At 40.4% G+C, this 19,452-nt stretch overlaps 1 protein-coding gene across 1 annotated transcript in view; it reads left to right on the top strand.

Annotated features, from left to right (window-relative positions):
* Positions 1 to 19,452, top strand: part of KLB (klotho beta) — a 38,703-nt gene that overhangs the window by 10,829 nt on the left and 8,422 nt on the right. The window contains exons 2-3 of the mRNA XM_049886340.1: positions 14,331 to 14,841; positions 16,556 to 16,824. Coding sequence (XP_049742297.1) covers positions 14,331 to 14,841; positions 16,556 to 16,824 — 780 coding nt within the window. The remainder of the gene's footprint in view (positions 1 to 14,330; positions 14,842 to 16,555; positions 16,825 to 19,452) is intronic.

Genomic DNA, 19,452 nt, shown 5'->3' with positions numbered 1-19,452 from the left:
GGGCTCCTTCATTAATATCACATGCAAGTAAAATTATGCTGAAGACAGTTCAACCAGGAGCCAACAGAAATTCAAGCCAGATTCAGAAGAGGACATGGAACAAGGGATATCATTACCGATGTCAGATGGATCTTGGCTGAAGGCAGAAACTACCAGAAAGATGTTTACCTGTGTTTTATTGACTATGCAAAGGCATTTGACTGTGTGGATCATAACAAATAATGGATAACATTGCAAAGGATGGGAATTCCAGACACTACCTTGTGTTTTCAGAATGTGTACATAGACCAGGAGGTAACATTTGAACAGAACAAGGGGATACTGCATGGTTTAAAATCAGGAAAGGCAAGCATCAGGACTGTATCTTTTCACCATACTTACTCAATCTGTATGCTGAGCAAATAACCCAAGAAGCTAGGCTATATGAACAAGAACGCAGAGTCAGGATTGGAGGAAAGCTCATTAACAGCCTGCAACATGCAGATGACACAACCTTGCTTGCTGAAAGTGAAGAGGACTTGAAGCACTTAGGGATGAAGATCAAAGAGTACAGCCTTCAGTATGCATTACACCTCAACATAAAGAAACAAAAATTCTCACAACTGGACCAATAAGCAATATAATGACAAACGGAGAAAAGACTGAAGTTGTCAAGGATTTCATTTTACTTGGGTCCACAATCAATGCCCATGGAAGCAGCAGTCAGAAATCCAAAGACATATTGCATTGAGCAAATCTGCTGCAAAAGACCTCTTTAAAGTATTAAAAAGCAAAGATGTCACCTTGAGGACTACGGTGTGCCTGACCCAAGTCATGATATTTTTGAACTACTCATAAGCTGGATAATGAATAAGGAAGATGAAAGAAGAACTGATGCCTTTGAATTATGGTGTTGGCAAAGAATATTGAATATACCACGGACTGCCAGAAGAATGAACAAAATGTCTTGGAAGAAGTACAGCCAGAATGCTCCTTAGAAGCAAGGATGGTAAGATTTCATCTCCCATACTTTGGACATGTTTTCAGGAGGGACTGGAGAAGGACATCATGCTTGGTAAAGTAGTGGGTCAGTGAAAAAGAGGAAGACCCTCAGTGAGATGGATTGACACAGTGTCTACAACAAATGGGCTCAAACATAGCAATGATTGTAAGGATAGCGCAGGACTGGGCAGTGTTTTGTTGTGTTGTACACAGCATTGCTATGAGTCAGAACTGACTTGATGGCAACTAACAACAAGAACAACAACATGACTTAAATTTTCATATTCCTAAAACTTCTGTGTCCCATTAAAGTAATGTTGAATCATGTATATGCGCCCTTGGAAATATCATGTATATGTGCCCTTGGAAATATCATTTAGAATTAAGTAAATTAGTTAACATTAGAACCTAAGACATCTCTAGTAAAATATAGGAAATACCAATTAAACAAAGTAAAACTAGTATTTTTTTTTTGAGGTTTTTATCATGGTTTTGTGTGTGTGTGTGTGTGTGCGTGCTTTAAGTGAAAGTTTGCAAACCAAGTCAGTCTCCCATACAAAAACTTATATACACCTTGCTATGTACTCCTGGCTATTCTCCCCCGAGACAACACGCTCCTCTCCACCCTGTTTTCAAAACTAGTATTCTCATAGATGATTTAAATCAAATTTGGAAAAAAAAATGATGAAAACTGCTCATGCATAAGAATTGGCATAGTTTCCATAGTCTGAATACCAATGTTAGATATGAGTCGTGTAAAAAATTGATTTGTAGACTACAAATTGGTATTCTAAAACCTACAAGAGAGCTTATTTACTTTTTCTCACCATTAAGTTGAAAAAGTTATACTTTAGTGAATGATTAACAAGAGTTTAAATAAATGTAATTATAAATGCCCAGAGAGTAATATTGTGGTCCTATTTAAACAGCTTGATTTGATGTGAACACTCTCATACATGGAAAATTAGGCCCAAATGAGGTTCAGAAAATATTGTAAGTAATGGAAATAGTGCTAGATATCCTGAAAGTGTGAGCAGAGGGAAACTTTATGTTACTATATTGTGTACTTTAAGTCACTTAATTACATATAAAATTCTTACTGAAAAAAACTCAACATTAGAAAATAGTCTATGCTAAAAGAAAAAGGTATAATTAAAACTACTTAACATTAACAAAGTGACTGTTGCTGAAAAATTGTTGTTGTTGTTGTTGTTAGGTGCCTTTGAGTCAATTCCAACTCGGTGATCCCATGTGCAACAGAACAAAACACTGCCCAGTCCTGCGGCATCCTCACAATTGTTCCTGTGTTTGAGCCCATTGTTGCACCCACTGTGTCAATCCATCTCACTGAGGGTCTTCCTTTTTTTCCTCTGACCCTCTACTTGACCAGGCATGATGTCCTTCTCCAGGCACTGGTCCCTCCTGAAAACATGTCCAAAGTAAGTGAGACAAAGTCTCACCATCCTTGCTTCTAAGGAGTATTCTGACTGTACTTCTTACAAGACAATAAAATAGTAGGGATGCTGAAATAGATCAGAACCTTCTAACTTATTTGCCAGTGAAGAGTGAATCACAATTAAACAACAATTTAACTGATTTAATAAAGAATGTTTGCCTTGAACTTCGCACTTTTTAAAGACATATCTATATGAAATTAAATGGACAAACGAAAACCAAACCCATTGCCATTGAGTCGATTCCAACTCATAGTGACTCTACAGGACAGAGTAGAATTGCCCCATAGGGTTTCCAAGGCTGCAATCTTTTCTCCAGGAGCCTCTGATGGGTTGAAACTGCCAAACTTTTCGGTTAGCAGCCAAGTGCTTACCCACTCCACCACTGTAAAAACTCCCAAAAAAACCAAACGAGCCCGTTGCATAGATTCAGCACCAGGTGGATTCGAATTACTGACCTTTTGATTAGCAGCCGGAGCTCTTAACCACCGCACCACCAGGGTTGCACCACCAGGGCTCCTTAAATGACAATAACTCTAAAACACACAGGAGAGCTTTAAGGGGCAGAGTGCCTAAGTTAATGGTAATAGAGATAGGGAGAATGGTGACACAACGTGAAGCATGTAACCGACGTCAATGAAGTGTATGTGTAAAATGTGTTCAATTGGTGTGTGTGTATGTTTTGTTGTGTATATTTTCATACAAAAATAGATAAATAAAAGAATGAATCACAGAAGTCATGAAGGCAATCCCTGAGCAATCTAGTAGTGTTCCCTGAAAATGTTTTAAGAGAACCAGGAGGTTAGTAAAAGCCAAGATCTTTTGAACATCACCATATAATTATGGAGTAAACCAAAATTCTTTATAGTGAAATCCAGATTAACTGAACTTTATATTTTTCTTTTGAGATTTTTGGAACTTTGGAGAAACTAAAGAGTGACAGCATAAAGCCAATAAACTCACTGACAGAAACTGTTTCAACCAATTCTCTTTTTTTCATGGATAGTCTTTTTTTTTTATTGTGGTGAAAACATGCACAACAAACATACGCCAATTCAACAATTTCTACATATATAATTCAGTGATGTTGATTACATTCTTCAAGTTGTGTAACTGTTCTATTCTTTTCCAATTTATTCCACCACCATTAACATAAACTCATTGTCCCCCATGCAAAAGCTCCCCCTTTCTCCTTCCCTCCCACCCTTGGTATCCACTAATAATCATTGGTTTCTATATACTTGCTTGCATCATGTAAATGAGATTACACAAAATGTGTCCTTCTGCAACTGACTTATTTCAATCAGCACAATGTTTTCAATGTTCATCCATGTTGTGGCATGCATCAGGACTTCATTCCTCTTTATAGCTGAGTAGTATTCCATTGTATGTATACACCACACTTTGTTTATCCAATCATCTGTTGACGGACATTTTTATTGTTTCCACAATTTAGCTATTGGCAGAAGTGCTGCAATGAACATTGGTGTACAGGTTTTACTTTTTTTAATTGCAAAAATAATGCATGTTAAAAATAATAATAATAATGCGTGTTTATGGTAAAACATTCAAACAATACAGAAAGCCATAAAGTTAAAAATGAAAGCCATCCTCTTTCCTTACTCCCTAATCCCACATCCAGAAGTAACTACGGCTAGCAGTGTGTTCAGTGTCCAATTTTTTCTACGTATACATAAACACATAAACCCATTGCCTTCAAGTTGATTCCAACTCATAACAGCTCTGTAGGACAGAGTAGAACTGCCCCATGAGGTTTCCAAAGCTATAAATCTTTACAGAAGCAGACTGCCAGCTACTTTAGGTTAGCAGCCACTCCCTTTAACTGCTAAGCCACCAAGGCTCTTTACACAAATATATACATACAGTCATATATATTTTTATAAAAATTGAATCATATTATTACTTTTGTGTGTGTGTGTGCATTAGGTGATACAGAGCAAATTACATTCCCATTCGATAGTTCAGACATAAAAGTGTTTCAAGGCTTTGGCTTCATTCCCCACAGTGAGTCAGCACTCTCCCCATTTCCACTCTGGGTTCCTCATTTCCTTTCATCCTGATTTTCTACCCCTTCCTGCCTTTTCATCTTTGCTTTTGGGCAAATATTGCCCTTCAGGTCTCATATAATTGATTTTTCTAAGGAGCATGTTCCTCTCAGATATTGTTAATTTTATGGGCTTGTCTATTGTTTGGCTGGAAGGGGGTCTCCAGGACTGGCTTCAGTCCCAGGTCAGAAGGGTGTCTTAGACCATAGTTTTGGAGTATCTCCAGTCTCTGTCAGGCCAGTAAGTATGGTCTTTTTTGTGAATTTGATTTTTTGCTCTACATTTTTCTCCCCCTCTGCCTGGGACCCTCTGTTGTGATCCCAGTCAGAGCAGTAGGAGGTAGTAGCTGAGCACCATCTAGTTCTTCTGATCCCAGGGTCGTGTAAGTTCATGTGGTCTACATTTTTTATTATCCGTCCTGATTAATTGACAATTAAAGTTATACTGTTTTTTATTATTCCTATTTCTATACATACCTCTCCTACTAGAGGTTATAGGTCATCTGAAGGCAGGAGCTGTCTCATTAATCCTTCTTCCAAGCGCCAACCACGGTTCCTTGGAGTTATTAAATACATGCATAAAGACTTGAATTTAAGCAAATAATTGGAGTAAATGGATTAAGAGTGAAGAAAAGGATAAAATAATGGTAGTGGGTCAAAGGAAACAGATAAATAAAAATGATTTATCTAAACTTGCTTTTACTGATATATATAACTTCCTGAAAGGGAAAAATGGAGATGGAATTGAATGTGGTACTGATCAATTCTGTGGTGACACCCCAGTTGGTAAGGCAGATGAAGACGTAATCAAAACCATGGCTCTCAGACTGCCTGTTAGAGTTTTCCTGGCACCTTGGCACATTGTCGCATGGCTTTCTCTGTCTACTATCCCTTGGCATCTTTTCTGCCAAGTCTATTACCTAAGCAAACAAACAAACCTGTTGCTCTCTAGTCAAATCTGACTCATGGCAACCCCATGTGTGCTCCATAAGGTTCTCTTGGCAGATCACCAGGCCTGTCTTCTGCAGCGCCACTGGGTGGCCTCAAACTGCCAACATTTCAGTTAATGGTCGAGTGTAAACTGTTTGTGCCCCCCAGGGGCCTTCTATCTGTTACATACTGCTTGTATTTTCCCAGCCTGTTCAATCAGCTTCTGGTCTCAGGTGCGAAGGTATGTTTCAAAGGAACATGAGGTAATTTGCATGATGTCCTGGAAATGACCAGGAATTAGAAGGCTGAAGGACTTAGTTCTAATTCTAGTTTTGCCACTAACTGAGGCCTTGAGCAAGTCACTTACTTTTTGGGCTTCAGCTTTGTCATCTATAATAGAAATTAAAAAAAAAGAAAAAGAAAGAAACTGGATGGAATGGTCTCTAAGTCCATCCTCTACCTCTAACTGGCAGTAATTACACAGAACTTGGAGCCAGACAGTCTGGTCTTGGCATACCTGTAGAAACTAGGCAAGTTACCTAACCTCCCTACCCTTGGTTTCCTCTCCTTTAAAATGGGGATGATAACAGTACCTACCTCACAGGATTTAAATGAGACAGTACATGCAAAGCACCTAGAACAGTGCCCAACACATTTGGCAAGAGAAATGTTAGCTCTTATTACTATTTATATTGTTAAATTTCTTCAGTTCTATAATTCACTCATTATTCTGTTATATTTGATAACGGAAGTCACTCATCTTTCAGCAGCATTTAGTTATTCCTGGTGTGAAGGGGGTGCTGGACTAAATGCCCTTCAAGCACAACATCTCTGACATTTCAGTCTAACATTGGCCATGGTGTAAAGATCACCATCCTCAGTGTCAAGACTATCAAGTGTAGGGGTGGTCCCTAAGGGGTTCATTTACCTTCTGACACCAATGAGGACAATATGCCAACCTTGCTGGTTCCAGGAAAGAGGCACAGAGAGTGACACAAAAATGCCACACACTGTATGAATGCCACATGCTATGCTAGGCACCTGGACAACTTCATGGTTTTCTGACAGGTCCTCCATAACCTTGCTAAAAAAAAAATGATCCTGAATTCCAGGCATACATCGATATTTTCCCCTCAGCATGCTAGAAAGTAGGATATGATACCCTCAGCCTAGAACTATTTGGTTCTTTTAATAACCAAGGACAGCCAAAAGAAAGTATAATTTAAAACTGTATGTCTGTGGTTCCTGTCAAAAGGTCTTTCCCTATAGCTTCAAAATTTTGAACTAATGGGAGCTACAGAATACAGGACAGTACAGGAAGGTGAGAAGAGAAGCCCCAGTTCAAATCCTAGCTCCACCACTGGCCAGCCTCTGAGACCTTTGGTTTTTTCTTCTCTGAAACTTCAAAATAAAATAATTGACAACAAAATCGAAGAAACAGAAAAATTTCCTCCTGTTTTCTTTTTAATTATTGTATTTTCAAATTATTATGAATTTTTAATATTATGAATTATGAATATAAAGCTATTTTAATATTATGAATTTTTATATTATTAATTAAATTTTAATATAATCATTACTGAGTTATTCCAACTGCAGCAAACATGAATTTGGACCATTAAAATTAGCATGGCTAAGCATTTTCTTTAGGAAAGATGGTAACTTTTGTTAATATTTAAAGCCCCTCCTAAGAATAATGAGGGTGAGATATTTTTCCAAGGGAGTCAAGGTTGTCAAAATATTAAAGCAATAATAGTCACATAATACATTTTAAGAAAATAATGGCTACAGATTTTTTAGCAATGTATGTAGTAAAAGTCACATACAGTAAGCACCCAATAAAAATTTGTGGAATGTGGAATGAATGAATGTTAAATAATCTCAAAGAGCAGCAACTGTAATTAGTATAAAACTTGATGCTAAAATAAAGAAGTGCTGAGCCAATGGAAAAAAATGAATCAAACTGAAATTAATCCCAGTACAAAGGACAATGAATGAAACTCAATCACCTGCAAAAAATAAATGAAGACAAACACGTTTGGCCGGGAAACTCGGAGAGTTAGTGTGAGCTATCTACAGAACACTCTTCATGCCCACACACACATCCCACCATTATTTTCCATAGTTGGCTCTTTCAAAGTACTTCAAATATACATTTGTTTAGTTTTCATAGGGTCTTCACGTACATTACCTCATTTGATCTTCCTAATTTTCTAGGATGTTTATTTTGGGCTCAGTTTAATGATGGAGGGGACTGAGTCAGCAGGGAGAAGAAATGATTTGTCTAAGATCATAGAGCTAATTATAGCAGGGCCAGTGCCAGAGCCTGGGTCTCCTGCTTTCAACATCAGGATCCTTTCCCTGGGAAAAATACCGTGTAAGTTGTTGTTGTTAGGTGCCTTTGAGTTGATTCTGACTCATGGCCTCCCCCATGTGTATAGAGTAGAACTGCTCCACAGGGTTTTCAAGGCTTTGACCTTACAGAAGCAGATTGCCGGGGTCTTCTGACCTGCCTCAGCCATCTTCCTTCCATCTCTTCCTGACTCCTAACTCTTGCTTCAGCTTTCTTTCAAAAGTTGTACCACCTATCTTATTTGCTTCCTAATAGCCACAGAACTTATCTGAATCTGGATTTCCAGGGGCATCAAAGGGAGTGGTTACCTTAGACTAGAGGAGGGACCAGACTGAGATATTAGGCCCCTCACTGTCTCTCAATAACATATGCCCTGATAACTGACTCAAAAAGAAAAAGTTGCTGACTTCCCCTTTAAGCTACTGAATCTAAAGAACAAAGGTTGAAGCTCCCTTAAACCAATCATTCCAAAGGTAAGTGGCTTTGGGCAAGATAGATGGTAACCTTGGAAAATAGTAGAATGACTGTTGTGCAAGGTTTCAGAGCCCAGGGTTGCACCCCCCCCAAACCCATTTTAGTTTTCTCAACAAACCAACTTCATGAGCTTTGGACTAAGCAATACATGTAGATATCCCTGTTTCATCAAGACTTATGTCAAACTCGCTATCTCCGAGCGGTACTTTTTGGTAAATAGGATCAAGTTATAACCACAGTCCTGCACAGAGAACCTCCCCCACATTCTCCACATGAGAATGGAGAGGCTGTCTTCAGCCCAGAATAAAGATAACCCTAGGTACCCTGATAGCCTCTGCAAATAGCAGCAAAGGTGAAAGAGACACTGTAGAATACGAAGGTCACCTTGGGGCCTGACAGAACATACTTATGTATATCCAGGAAACTTGAAGGTAAGGTATTGCAAAGGTACAAGCCTGTTTGTTATCTGGTAAGCTGCACTGTTTTTCACTAAAATGCTGATGTAACCAAGATTTTTATCACAGCTTGAGTCATCTTTTATATTCATCACTGAACCATCCAATAGAATGTTTATTTTGAAAAAGCATCCCTCCTTTTTCTCCTGTCAGAACTGGTTAATTCCTATTAAACCAAAAACAAAAAAACCAAAGCCAACCTCATGTGTTTCAAAGTAGAACTGTGCTTCACAGGGTTTTCATGGCTGTGACCTTTTGGAAGTAGATTGCCAGGCCTTTCTTCTGAAGTGCCTCTGGGTGAGTTCAAACCACCAACCTTTTGGTTAGTAGTCCAGTGCTTAACCATTTGTGTAAGCCAAGAATCCTTAATTCCTATTGTTGGTGGGCGCCATCGAGTTGATATGACAGAGTAGAACTGTCCCGTAGGATATTCTAGGCTGTAATCTTTATAGAGGAGCCTTGGTGGTGCAATGGTTAAGCGCTTGGCTGCTAACCAGAAGGTCGGAGGTTCAAACCCACCAGCTGTTCCGCAGGACAGAAAAGACCTGGTGATCTGATCTTGTAAAGATTATAGCCTATCACTTAGAGCACAATAAATAAATAAATAAATAAATAAATAAATCCAGACAACAAAGAAAAAACAAGGATTACAGCTTAGGAAACCCTATGGGGCAGTTCTACTCTGTCCTGTGAGGACATGAGTTGGAATCGACTTGATGGTGCACAACAACAATCTTTCAATTATTGCTGTTAGCAGCCAAGCACCTAACAGTTGCACCACTAGGGATACTTTTAATTCCTGTTAAAACCAAACCTGTTGCTGTTGAGTCGATTCCTACCCATAACAAGCCTATAGGACAGAGTAGAACTGCCCCATAGGGATTCCAAGGAGTGACTGGTGGATTTGAAATGCCAACCTTTTGGCTAGCAGCTGAGCTCTTCTTAACCACTACGCTACCAGGGCTCCTTAAGTCCCACTAGGATTGGGTTAATAAATTCATATTGAAGCCATCTCACTCTCCCCTTAGCATTTGATGGCATCATATTTGCAAGGCAGCTAGTTTAGGGCTCAGAATCTTACATGCATTCAGTGCTTTTCAGTTTACACATCAGAGGCGCAAAACAACCCTGAAAGAGATACTGGTCACTCTGTCTTTTATAGATGAAAGCACAGAGGTTACCTAGGGATTAAGTGACAGATTAGAATAAAGAAAAGAATGCCTCCTTTAAATTCTAGTAATGCCTGACTGCTTTTGTTCCATAGAATCAGAAGAAAAGCAGTTATCAAGACTTTCTGTCATGATTACAGCCCCAGAGGAGCCTAGATTGGGAGGCAGAGGCTGACTCTATCTTGGGCTCCCCTGTGAGTTCCTCCAGAAGTACTCATTTCAGGTTGGAGACATGGAAGAAGGCATTCTTAAGGCTCCTTGGGAACACTTGGGCGCTAAATGGCTCCCAGATCTTCCAATGAAAATCGAGCAAGGACGGGTAGCCCACGGTAGCAGTAACTCAAGGCATCTCACTCCTCCAGAAAATCGTTCTGGAATGCTTTAAATGAGCTTTTCCTGCATAAAGCAGGGAGGCATCAGTTTTGGAATTGTCATCCCTTGCCTTAAGGCTTATCTTTCTCTACCCTAACAGGATTTACAGAACATGTTTGATGTCTACAGGATCTATTAGGTTTGAACCATTGCTCATATTTGATTGCTTTTGACTTACAAAAAGGCAATTTCGGATGGTTCAGTCTAGTATAAAACATTCTCGAGTGAGCGAAGGAGCCCTGGTGGCACAGTGGGTAAGAGTTTGGCTGCTAACCGAAAGGTCAGCAGTTCAAATCCACCAGCTGCTCCTTGGAAACTATAGAGCAGTGCTGCTCTGTCCTATAGGGTCTCTATGAGATGGAATCAACTCAACGGCAACAGGTTTGGTTTTTGGTTTAGTGAGTGGAAGAAAAGCTAAGGAGAAAAAGTGAAAGCAAACTTGGAGGGTTAAAAATAACAGGATTGTGCAACTGTTGTAGAAATACTCAGATAGGGGAGAAACTAGGAGACCTAAAGAGAGACATAAAGAATCAGTCAAGTGAAATGCTGATGGGAAAAGAGATGGCTGTGACAGAGGAAGGCTGCCAGAACAGAGAAGTGGCCTTGGGAATTTAATTGGCTTACTTAAAGTCCTTAACTGAAGTCCTGACTCTTCACTCCCCCTTCTGATATAACTCATGGTTCTTTGAGGAACCATGCTTTCCACCTTCTAATTATTTCTTCATTTAGCACCTTATTTTATGCAGTTTTATATGCTTCTCTTTCACACATTTCAGTCTTATTTTCCCATTAAGATTGGCCCCTGAAGACAAGTTCCTGTGTCATCTGTCTCAGCCTTTCAGGGCCAGCCAGACACTGAATAAGTGCTCAGTAAGTAACTACTGAATAGATTGGATACCCATCATGAGGCTTAGACATGAGCACTTAACAGTGGAAATGTAAATTCTTGGGTTGTGTTCCTGTTGGGTGCTGTTGAGTCAATTCCAACTCACAGCGACCCCTATGTACAACAGAATGAAACACTGTGCCATAGAATCCTTCAATATTGCAACTCAAGGCTTAAAATTTTTCTTCAGTTCTTTCAGCTTGAGAAATGCTGAGAGTGTTCTTCCCTTTTGGTTTTCTAACTCCAAGTCTTTGCACATTTCACTGTAATACTTTACTTTGTCTTCTCGAGCCACCCTTTGAAATCTTCTGTTCAGCTCTTTTACTTCATTATTTCTTCCTTTCGCTTTAGCTACTCTACGTTCAAGAGCAACTTTCAGAGTCTCTTCTGACATCCATTTTGGTCTTTTCTTTCTTTTCTGTCTTTTTAATGACCTCTTGCTTTCTTCATATATGATGTCCTTGATGTCATCCCACAACTTGCCTAGTCTTTGTCATTGATGTTCAGTGCATCAAATCTATCTTTGATATGCTCTCTAAATTCAGGTAGAATACACTCAAGATCGTACTTTGGCTTTCGTGGACTTGTTTTAATTTTCTTCAGCTTCACCTTGATCTCGCATATGAACAATTGATGGTCTGTTCTGCAGTCAGCCCGTGACCTTGTTCTGAATGATGATATTGAGCTTCTCCATCATCTCTTTCCACAGATGTAGTTGATTTGATTCCTGTATATTCCATCTAGAGAGGTCCACCTGTATAGTTACCATTTATGTTGCTGCAATAAGATATTTCTAATGAATAAGTCAATTGTCTTGCAAAATTCTATCAGCGTCATTTCTAACCCCAAGACTGCACTTTCCAACTATTGATTCTTCTTTGTTTCCAACTTTTACATTCCAATCACCAGTAATTATCAATGCATATTGATTGCACATTGGATCAATTTCAGACTGGAGAAGTTGGTAAAAATTTTCAATTTCTTCATCTTTGGCCTTAGTGGTTGGTGGGCAAATTTGAATAAAAGTTGTATTAACTGGTCTTCCTTGTAGGTGTATGGATATTATCCTATCTATCACTGACTGTGTTGTACTTCAGGATAGATATTGAAATGTTCTTTTTGATAATGAATGTGACACCATTCTTCTTCAACTGGTCATTCCCAGCATAGTAGACCATAAGATTATCGGATTCAAAATGGTCAATACCAGTCCATTTCAGCTCACTAGTGCCTAGCAAACAATCTTTATGCATTCATTTCATTTTTGACCACTTCCAGTTTTCCTTGATTCGTACTTCATACATTCCACATTCTGATTACTAGAGAATGTTCTCAGCTCTTTCTTCTCATTTTAAGTCATACCACATCAGCAAATGAAGGTCCTGAAAATTTTACTCCCCACACGTCATTAAGATTAAATCTACTTTGAGGAGGCAGCTGTTCCCCTGTTGTATTTTGAGTGCCTTCCAACCTGAGGGGCTCATCTTCTGGCACTATATCATACAATGTTCCATTGCTGTCCATAAGGTTTACACTGGCCAATTTTTTCAGAAGTAGATCCCCAGGTCCTTCTTCCCATTTTGTCTTAGTCTGGAAGCTCAGCTGAAACCTGTCCACCAAGGGTGGCTCTTCTGGTATGTGAAATACCAGTGGCATAGCTTCTGTCATCACTGCAACAAGCAAGCCACCACAGTACAACAAACTGACAGAGGAGCGGTGGAAATTCTGGGGGGACCAATAATAACAACAATCATCTTTAGCAGCATCTCCTATGTGACAGACAATTCTATGCTACATATTTCATACATACATTAACTCTAAATCTGACCACAGTCTTATAAAGATTATTATTAATATTAATCTCATTTTATAGCTGAGGAAACTAAGAGCTTTCAGAAAGGTAAGTGATTTGCCCAAGGCCACACAGTAAGTACCTGAAGTTCAAACCCAGGTGTGCTGACGCCTAAGTTCATATTCTTCCCACTGATTTTCTGCTTTGTGCAGTGCCCACTGTTCTTTTGTAATAATAATAATAACGTTGTTGGTGGTGGTGGTTGCCAGTGAGTCAGCCTCTGACACGTGGCATCCCCATGCACAATGAAACAAAACACTGATAGGTTCTAAGACCATTGTTATCTATAGATTTTCACTAGCTGATTTTTGGAAGTAGATCACCAAGTCTTTCTTCCTAGTCTGCCTGAATCTGAAAGCTCCACTGAAACCTGGTCAGTATCATTAAAAACAACAACAGCAAAACTTGTTGCCATGGAAACAATTCCAACACATAGCAACCTTATAGGACAGAGTAGAACTGCCCCATAGGGTTTCCAAAGAGCGACTGGTGGATTCAAACTGCCAGCTTTTTAGTTAGCAGCCAAGCTCTTAACCACTGCACCACCAAGGCTCAGCATCACAGCATCATAGCAACAGAAAAACTTCCACTGACTGATAGGTGGTGACTGCACAGGCACATGTGTACATTGGCCGAGAACGCAGCAGACCCTTTCACATGGAAGGCAAGAATTCTACCACTGAACCAGCAATGCCTCATTAATAATTTGGATCACAACAGTCCAGTCTCCAATGGTTCAGTGACATGGTGCAGGACCTGGCAGCATTTTGTTCCATTGTGTATGGGGCAGCTAACTCCATGGGGCAGCTAGCTCTAACTCCATCGCAGCTAATGACAATAACAAAGGCTTATCTAGAGCTTACTCTGTGCTAAGCACTGTTCTAAAGCTCTTTATATAAATTTACTCATTCAATCCTCACAGCAACCTTAGGAGGTAGGCTCTATCATTATCCATTTTCAGGTTTAGAGCCTGAATTATCCTGTACTTCTAAATTAGGACCAAAGGGAGTTTTGTAGGACAGTAAAAGATCACTGCTCTATGTCTTTTTATGTACAGGAAAAAACCTGAAACCCATGTAGTGTCTCACCTCCATGCAGGCCCAAGAGGGCCTGGGAAGGGAGCCTGCCCCCTCAGTAATCCCGTAGGAGAAGCTTTAGGTTGGAAGCCTAGGTAAAGTCGCCAGAGAGCAGACTCTGAAGTCATCAGGGCTCCTTGGCAGATTTTCCACGCATCACCCTATGTTTCAATAATTTTGTCCATGAAGAAACCTTCCCCCAGTCAAGTTACCATCCTTGTGAGGAAAGACCATAAAAATTAATACTATTTTCTTCTTATCAGGCTCATTCGAAAGTTTGGCATAACTACAACAGAAACTTCCGTCCATATCAGAAGGGCTGGCTATCGATCACATTGGGATCCCATTGGATTGAACCAAACAGATCAGAAAATACAATGGATATACTCAAGTGCCAGCAATCCATGGTTTCTGTGCTCGGATGGTTTGCCAACCCTATCCACGGGGATGGCGACTATCCAGAGATAATGAAAAAGAAGCTGCTCTCCATTCTACCCGTTTTCTCTGAAGCAGAGAACAGTGAGGTGAAGGGCACAGCTGATTTCTTTGCCTTTTCCTTTGGGCCCAACAATTTCAAGCCCCTAAACACCATGGCTAAAATGGGGCAAAATGTGTCACTCAATTTAAGGGAAGTGCTGAACTGGATTAACCTGGAATATGGCAACCCCCGAATCTTAATTGCTGAGAATGGTTGGTTCACGGACAGTCACGTGAAGACAGAAGATACCACGGCCATCTACATGATGAAGAATTTCCTCAACCAGGTTCTTCAAGGTTGGTTGCACATTAGTTGAATTTTTAAAAATTTTTTGAATGGTGATCCTACAGGATATTTAAAGTCACGTTTGAATATACACTGCGATTGTTGTTGGGCCTTTGTATTGCCCAATGTTGACACAATTTTTTAATGTTACTCCCATGTGTCCTTCTTAAATAAAAGTTTGAGAACAAAATAATTTTAGACTGCAGATATACCCTTAAGTGTCAAGAGGATGCTGTTTCATTCTTTTAAAAAGAATAGAATGCTAAAAGAGATATGTTTAAAACTTTTTAACAGTAGTACTTTAGTATAAGATACTGAAAACTTGAAATTGTGATCCTTTTACCCTTTGCATTCATGAGAGTATGAATGAGCCATGAATGGCAAAGCTGAGTAACTACTATTGCTCCTGGATATTTTTTTTTTTTTTTTCGATCCCTGCTTAGCCTCTCATTCCTTTTCCATTACTCAAGTAGTGACATCTACAGGTAGCTAATTAAAACAATGAAGCAGAGGACAAGCTCCATATCACTCAAATATAAATGATCTCCCTCTGGATCACTCTGGGATTCTGTAGCTCTTTTTAGAAGTCTCAAGCCTAGAGAAAAATTCCAGTTTCTGCAGGGAAGGATCTTTGGGGAAGGTGTTGGGGGAAAGCCAGGCCCTGCTGCCCCAAACTGCAGGAAGGAGCAGCTTGGAACAGAGCCATGCCCAGCCACAGGGCACATGCACATGGGGACCTCCAGAGCAGAGGACATTGCCTACAGGGCCTGGGCCAAAAGCATGCCCTTGGGCAGAGGGGGAGTCCATTCACCAGACATTACCATTCCACCTCTCCTCAGGACCATACAACACCAAAGGGACTACAACCAGGTCCTGTTGAGATGTATTTATCTCCTTGGAATCTCTGGGCATGGATTTTTCACCTCTTAGGAAAGACTGTCAGAAAATCCCCAAAATGCAGAAATGAGGCATTTCTGTGAGAATTATGAAAGTTTTTAAGAAAAGAAAAATGCATCATGGTTGATTTGAGTATTTGCTATTTTATTGCTGCCATTCATATTTCATTTTTACCAAATTCCTAAAAGTAATTAAATCAGAGTTTTAAAGCTAGAAATGTTCTTAGAGATCACCTTTTCCAACCATTTCTATCTCCAAGTGAAAAAACTGAGGCCAAGAAATTTGCCCAGTAGCACCCTCCCAGGACAGCAGAGGAAGACCCCGGCCTCCTGCCCTTCAACCCAGTGCTTTTCTTTTACCTCCCTTTGTGTTTTGCTCCTCCTTACAGTTGTATTCACTTATATTAAGTCTGAAAGCTACTTTTTTTAGTCCCTGAAGGGTGGCTTCATACAATGGATAGTTTGTCCACAAATGGGAACCAACCCAAACTTGAAATGAGAAACTCTTGGTCATAAGCAGACATGTAAATTGGTCCCAAAGGGTTTTGATAACTACCATGCCTCCTGACACAGATTTGCACACGAAGTCTCAGGAATATTTTTTCTTTTCTAACTGCAGCATTTACTTGTTAGGGTGTACCATAGGGATGAAAAGAGCTGCCACTCTTCAGGTGTAGACATGAATTTTCCATTTGACATAATGGGCTTGCAAATTAGGGAGAGGGTTGGTTTCTCAATATCCTGTTCCCTGGCATGCTGTCAGTGAATCTTAAACTTGGACTGGAGTGTTTAGGTCTACGGTCACCTCTGCCTTCTTTTCTCTGTGCAGCAATAAGGTTTGATGGGATACGAGTGTTTGGTTACACTGCCTGGTCTCTCCTGGACGGCTTTGAATGGCAGGATGCTTACACCACACGCCGAGGATTATTTTACGTGGATTTTAATAGTAAGCAAAAAGAAAGAAAACCGAAGTCTTCGGCACATTACTACAAACAGATCATACAAGAAAATGGTTTCACTTTGAAAGAGTCCACCCCAGATGTGCAGGGTCAGTTTCCCTGTGACTTCTCTTGGGGTATCACTGAATCTGTTCTAAAGGTAAGTAGCTGCTTACAAATTAACTGTAAGCTGACATAAACAGCACAGGCTTTTTCAATTTCATTTTCTCAATGCCACCTAAGAGACTATCGAATACCACGATTATTTGGAGGTTATGCAGGGAAGTTGGAGGAAGGGGAGGAAAGAGGAAGAGGGGTATCAACCCTTACTGAGAGCCTTTTAGGAGTCCCTGGGTGGCACAGTTATGCACTCCACTACTAACCAAAAGAGTGGCTGTTCGAACACCCAGAGGCACCTCAGAAGAAAGGCCTAGCGATCTGCTTCTGAAAGATCACAGCCATTGGAAACTTTATGGAGCGCAGCTCTACTCTGCAACACATGGAACCGCCATGAGTCAGAATCGACTCAATGGCAACTGGTTTGGTTTTTGGTTATGAGAGCCTTTTGTGTGCCAGAATTCATGTTTGGTGATGGAAATTAAGAGATCAAGAGGCTGCCCTCAAGAAGCAGACAGACTAGGGAATTTACAGTCATTTGTGTGTGAGGCATTTGCTAGTAGTGTCAAAGTTATAGAAAAAAAGTTTAGATTTCGTTTTGCAAAGAGCAAATGATTAGCAGACCTTTATTTAAGCTTTTCTTTTTTTTTTTCTATTTAATAGATTTGGGTAATTTACCTTATAAGGTCCCATTATCCTGGGTATGTATCCCAGTGGCAGCCTTCCATGTACATCTCATTCCTCACCTTCTTTATATGTTCACTCAATTGTCGTCTACTCAAAAGGCTTTTCTCCACCCCCCAAAATAATAATCCCATCCTTATCACTTTCCCTGCTTTGTTTTCTATGTAGCCAAACACACTCTGTATTTTACACATTTTTACTTCTCACCAGTCTTCCCCTCCTAGAATGCAAGATGCAGGAAGACAGAGATGTTTGAGGCCTTGTTGCCTGCTGTATGCCCTACTAGAGAGCTGTCGGGCATATGGCAGGTGCTCAACACATAGTGAATGAATGAGATCAACTTTAGACCGTAGAGACCTGCTATTCCAAATTCTACAGGTGAGGAAAGTGAGACCCATCAATGAATAAGTGAGGCCTAAGTGACTGCCCACTGTAACACAAATAATGGCAGAACTGCCACAGGCAGCTCTTAACCGTCCAGACTCAAAGTGCTCTTTCCAGAATAATAATTAACAACTAGTTTCTAAGCCTTATGACGTCCCAAACATTTAACTACTGTATGTATGTGCATTCTCTCAACTAATCTTAAAAACTCCATCTTATAGGCAAGAAAACCGAGGTTTTAGGAGGTTACTAGCTTGCCCAGATTGCCCAGATCTGCGTGTCTCCTGACCACTCTGCTGTAAGACCTCACAAGACCACACTACTGCCTGTATTCTAGAAATATATGGAAAGACAGCAATCTGTAGATATATAAAGGATGGGACTGGACAAAAGGGCCCAAACTATGGGTAGGCAAAGTTTACAGGTTGTAAACCTCAGCCCTTGTCCGTATGGCTCAGGGATGATTAAGGGGGGGACAGATAGAGTAACATAAACACAAGGAGTGTCTTCAGCTTGTGTTCTTTATAAAGCCACCTACTTGCCCAGTTCCTACCCCTTCCTCCACATGGTAGAGGCAGCCCATCTTCTCCCTACCTTGATCAAGTGGGTTTATGGCCTTCAAAATTCCAGACCCAGAAAAGAAAGCTCCCAAGAGAGAAAAGAGTTCCCTCTCCCATCTGTATATGACCCAACCTGAAAGGGTGTGTTTCATCTGAGCTCCTACCTGTTCCCCAGTGATTGGCACTGTGAGTTTCGCCCCATTCTAGGGACCCCACTCCTGAGGAGCAAACACTGATCACTTGGGTCAAGGAAAAGGAGTGCTGTGATCAACCAGGTCTGAGTTTTATGCCCACCCCTAGAGTCCAATGAAGAGTCGGCTTCCCTCAAGCCACTTGGACTAAGAGGATGAGCGGTTTGCCAAGAAAACTCAGGCTGCTGTTGGCAGAGGATGTATGGTTAGATGCTGTATAGGCAAGAAACAACAGGTCCTCTATAGGGAGACTGACAAAATATTTAGAAATATTACCAAGCCTACCCCCTTCAGGAAGCCCTCGTGGTACAGTGTTTAAGCATTTGGTTGCTATCCAAAAGGTCAGCGGTTCAAAACCACCAGTGGCTCCAAGGGAGAAATATGTGGCAGTCTGCTTCGGTAAAGATTTCCAACCTTGGAAACCCCATGAGGTTGCTAGAGTCAGAATCGACTCGATGGCAGTGGGTTTATTGTGCTTTAGAAGAAGGTTTACAGAGCAAATTAGTTTCTTATTGTCTTTAGCCATCTAGTACTGCTATAACAGAAATACCACAAGTGGATGACTTTAACAAAGAGAAATTTATTCTCTCACAGTCCAGTAGGCTAGAAGTCCAAATTCAGGAGTCAGCTCCAGGAGAAGGCTTTCTCTCTCTGTCAGCTCTGGAGGAAAGTCCTTGTCATCAGTCTTCCCATGGTCTGGGAGCATCTCTGCACAGGAACCTCAGGTCCAAAGGATGTGCTCTGCTCCCAGTGCTGCTTTCTTGGTGGTATGAATTTCCCATCTCTCTGCTAGCTTCTCTTTCCTTTTATCTTTTGAGAGATAAAAGGTGGTACAGGCTGAATCCCAGAGAA

Source organism: Elephas maximus, chromosome 5 (genome assembly GCF_024166365.1).
Source record: "Elephas maximus indicus isolate mEleMax1 chromosome 5, mEleMax1 primary haplotype, whole genome shotgun sequence".
NCBI lineage: Eukaryota > Metazoa > Chordata > Mammalia > Proboscidea > Elephantidae > Elephas > Elephas maximus.
Note: the sequence above shows the minus strand (reverse complement) of the source record. Positions and strands in the feature narration are given on the sequence as shown.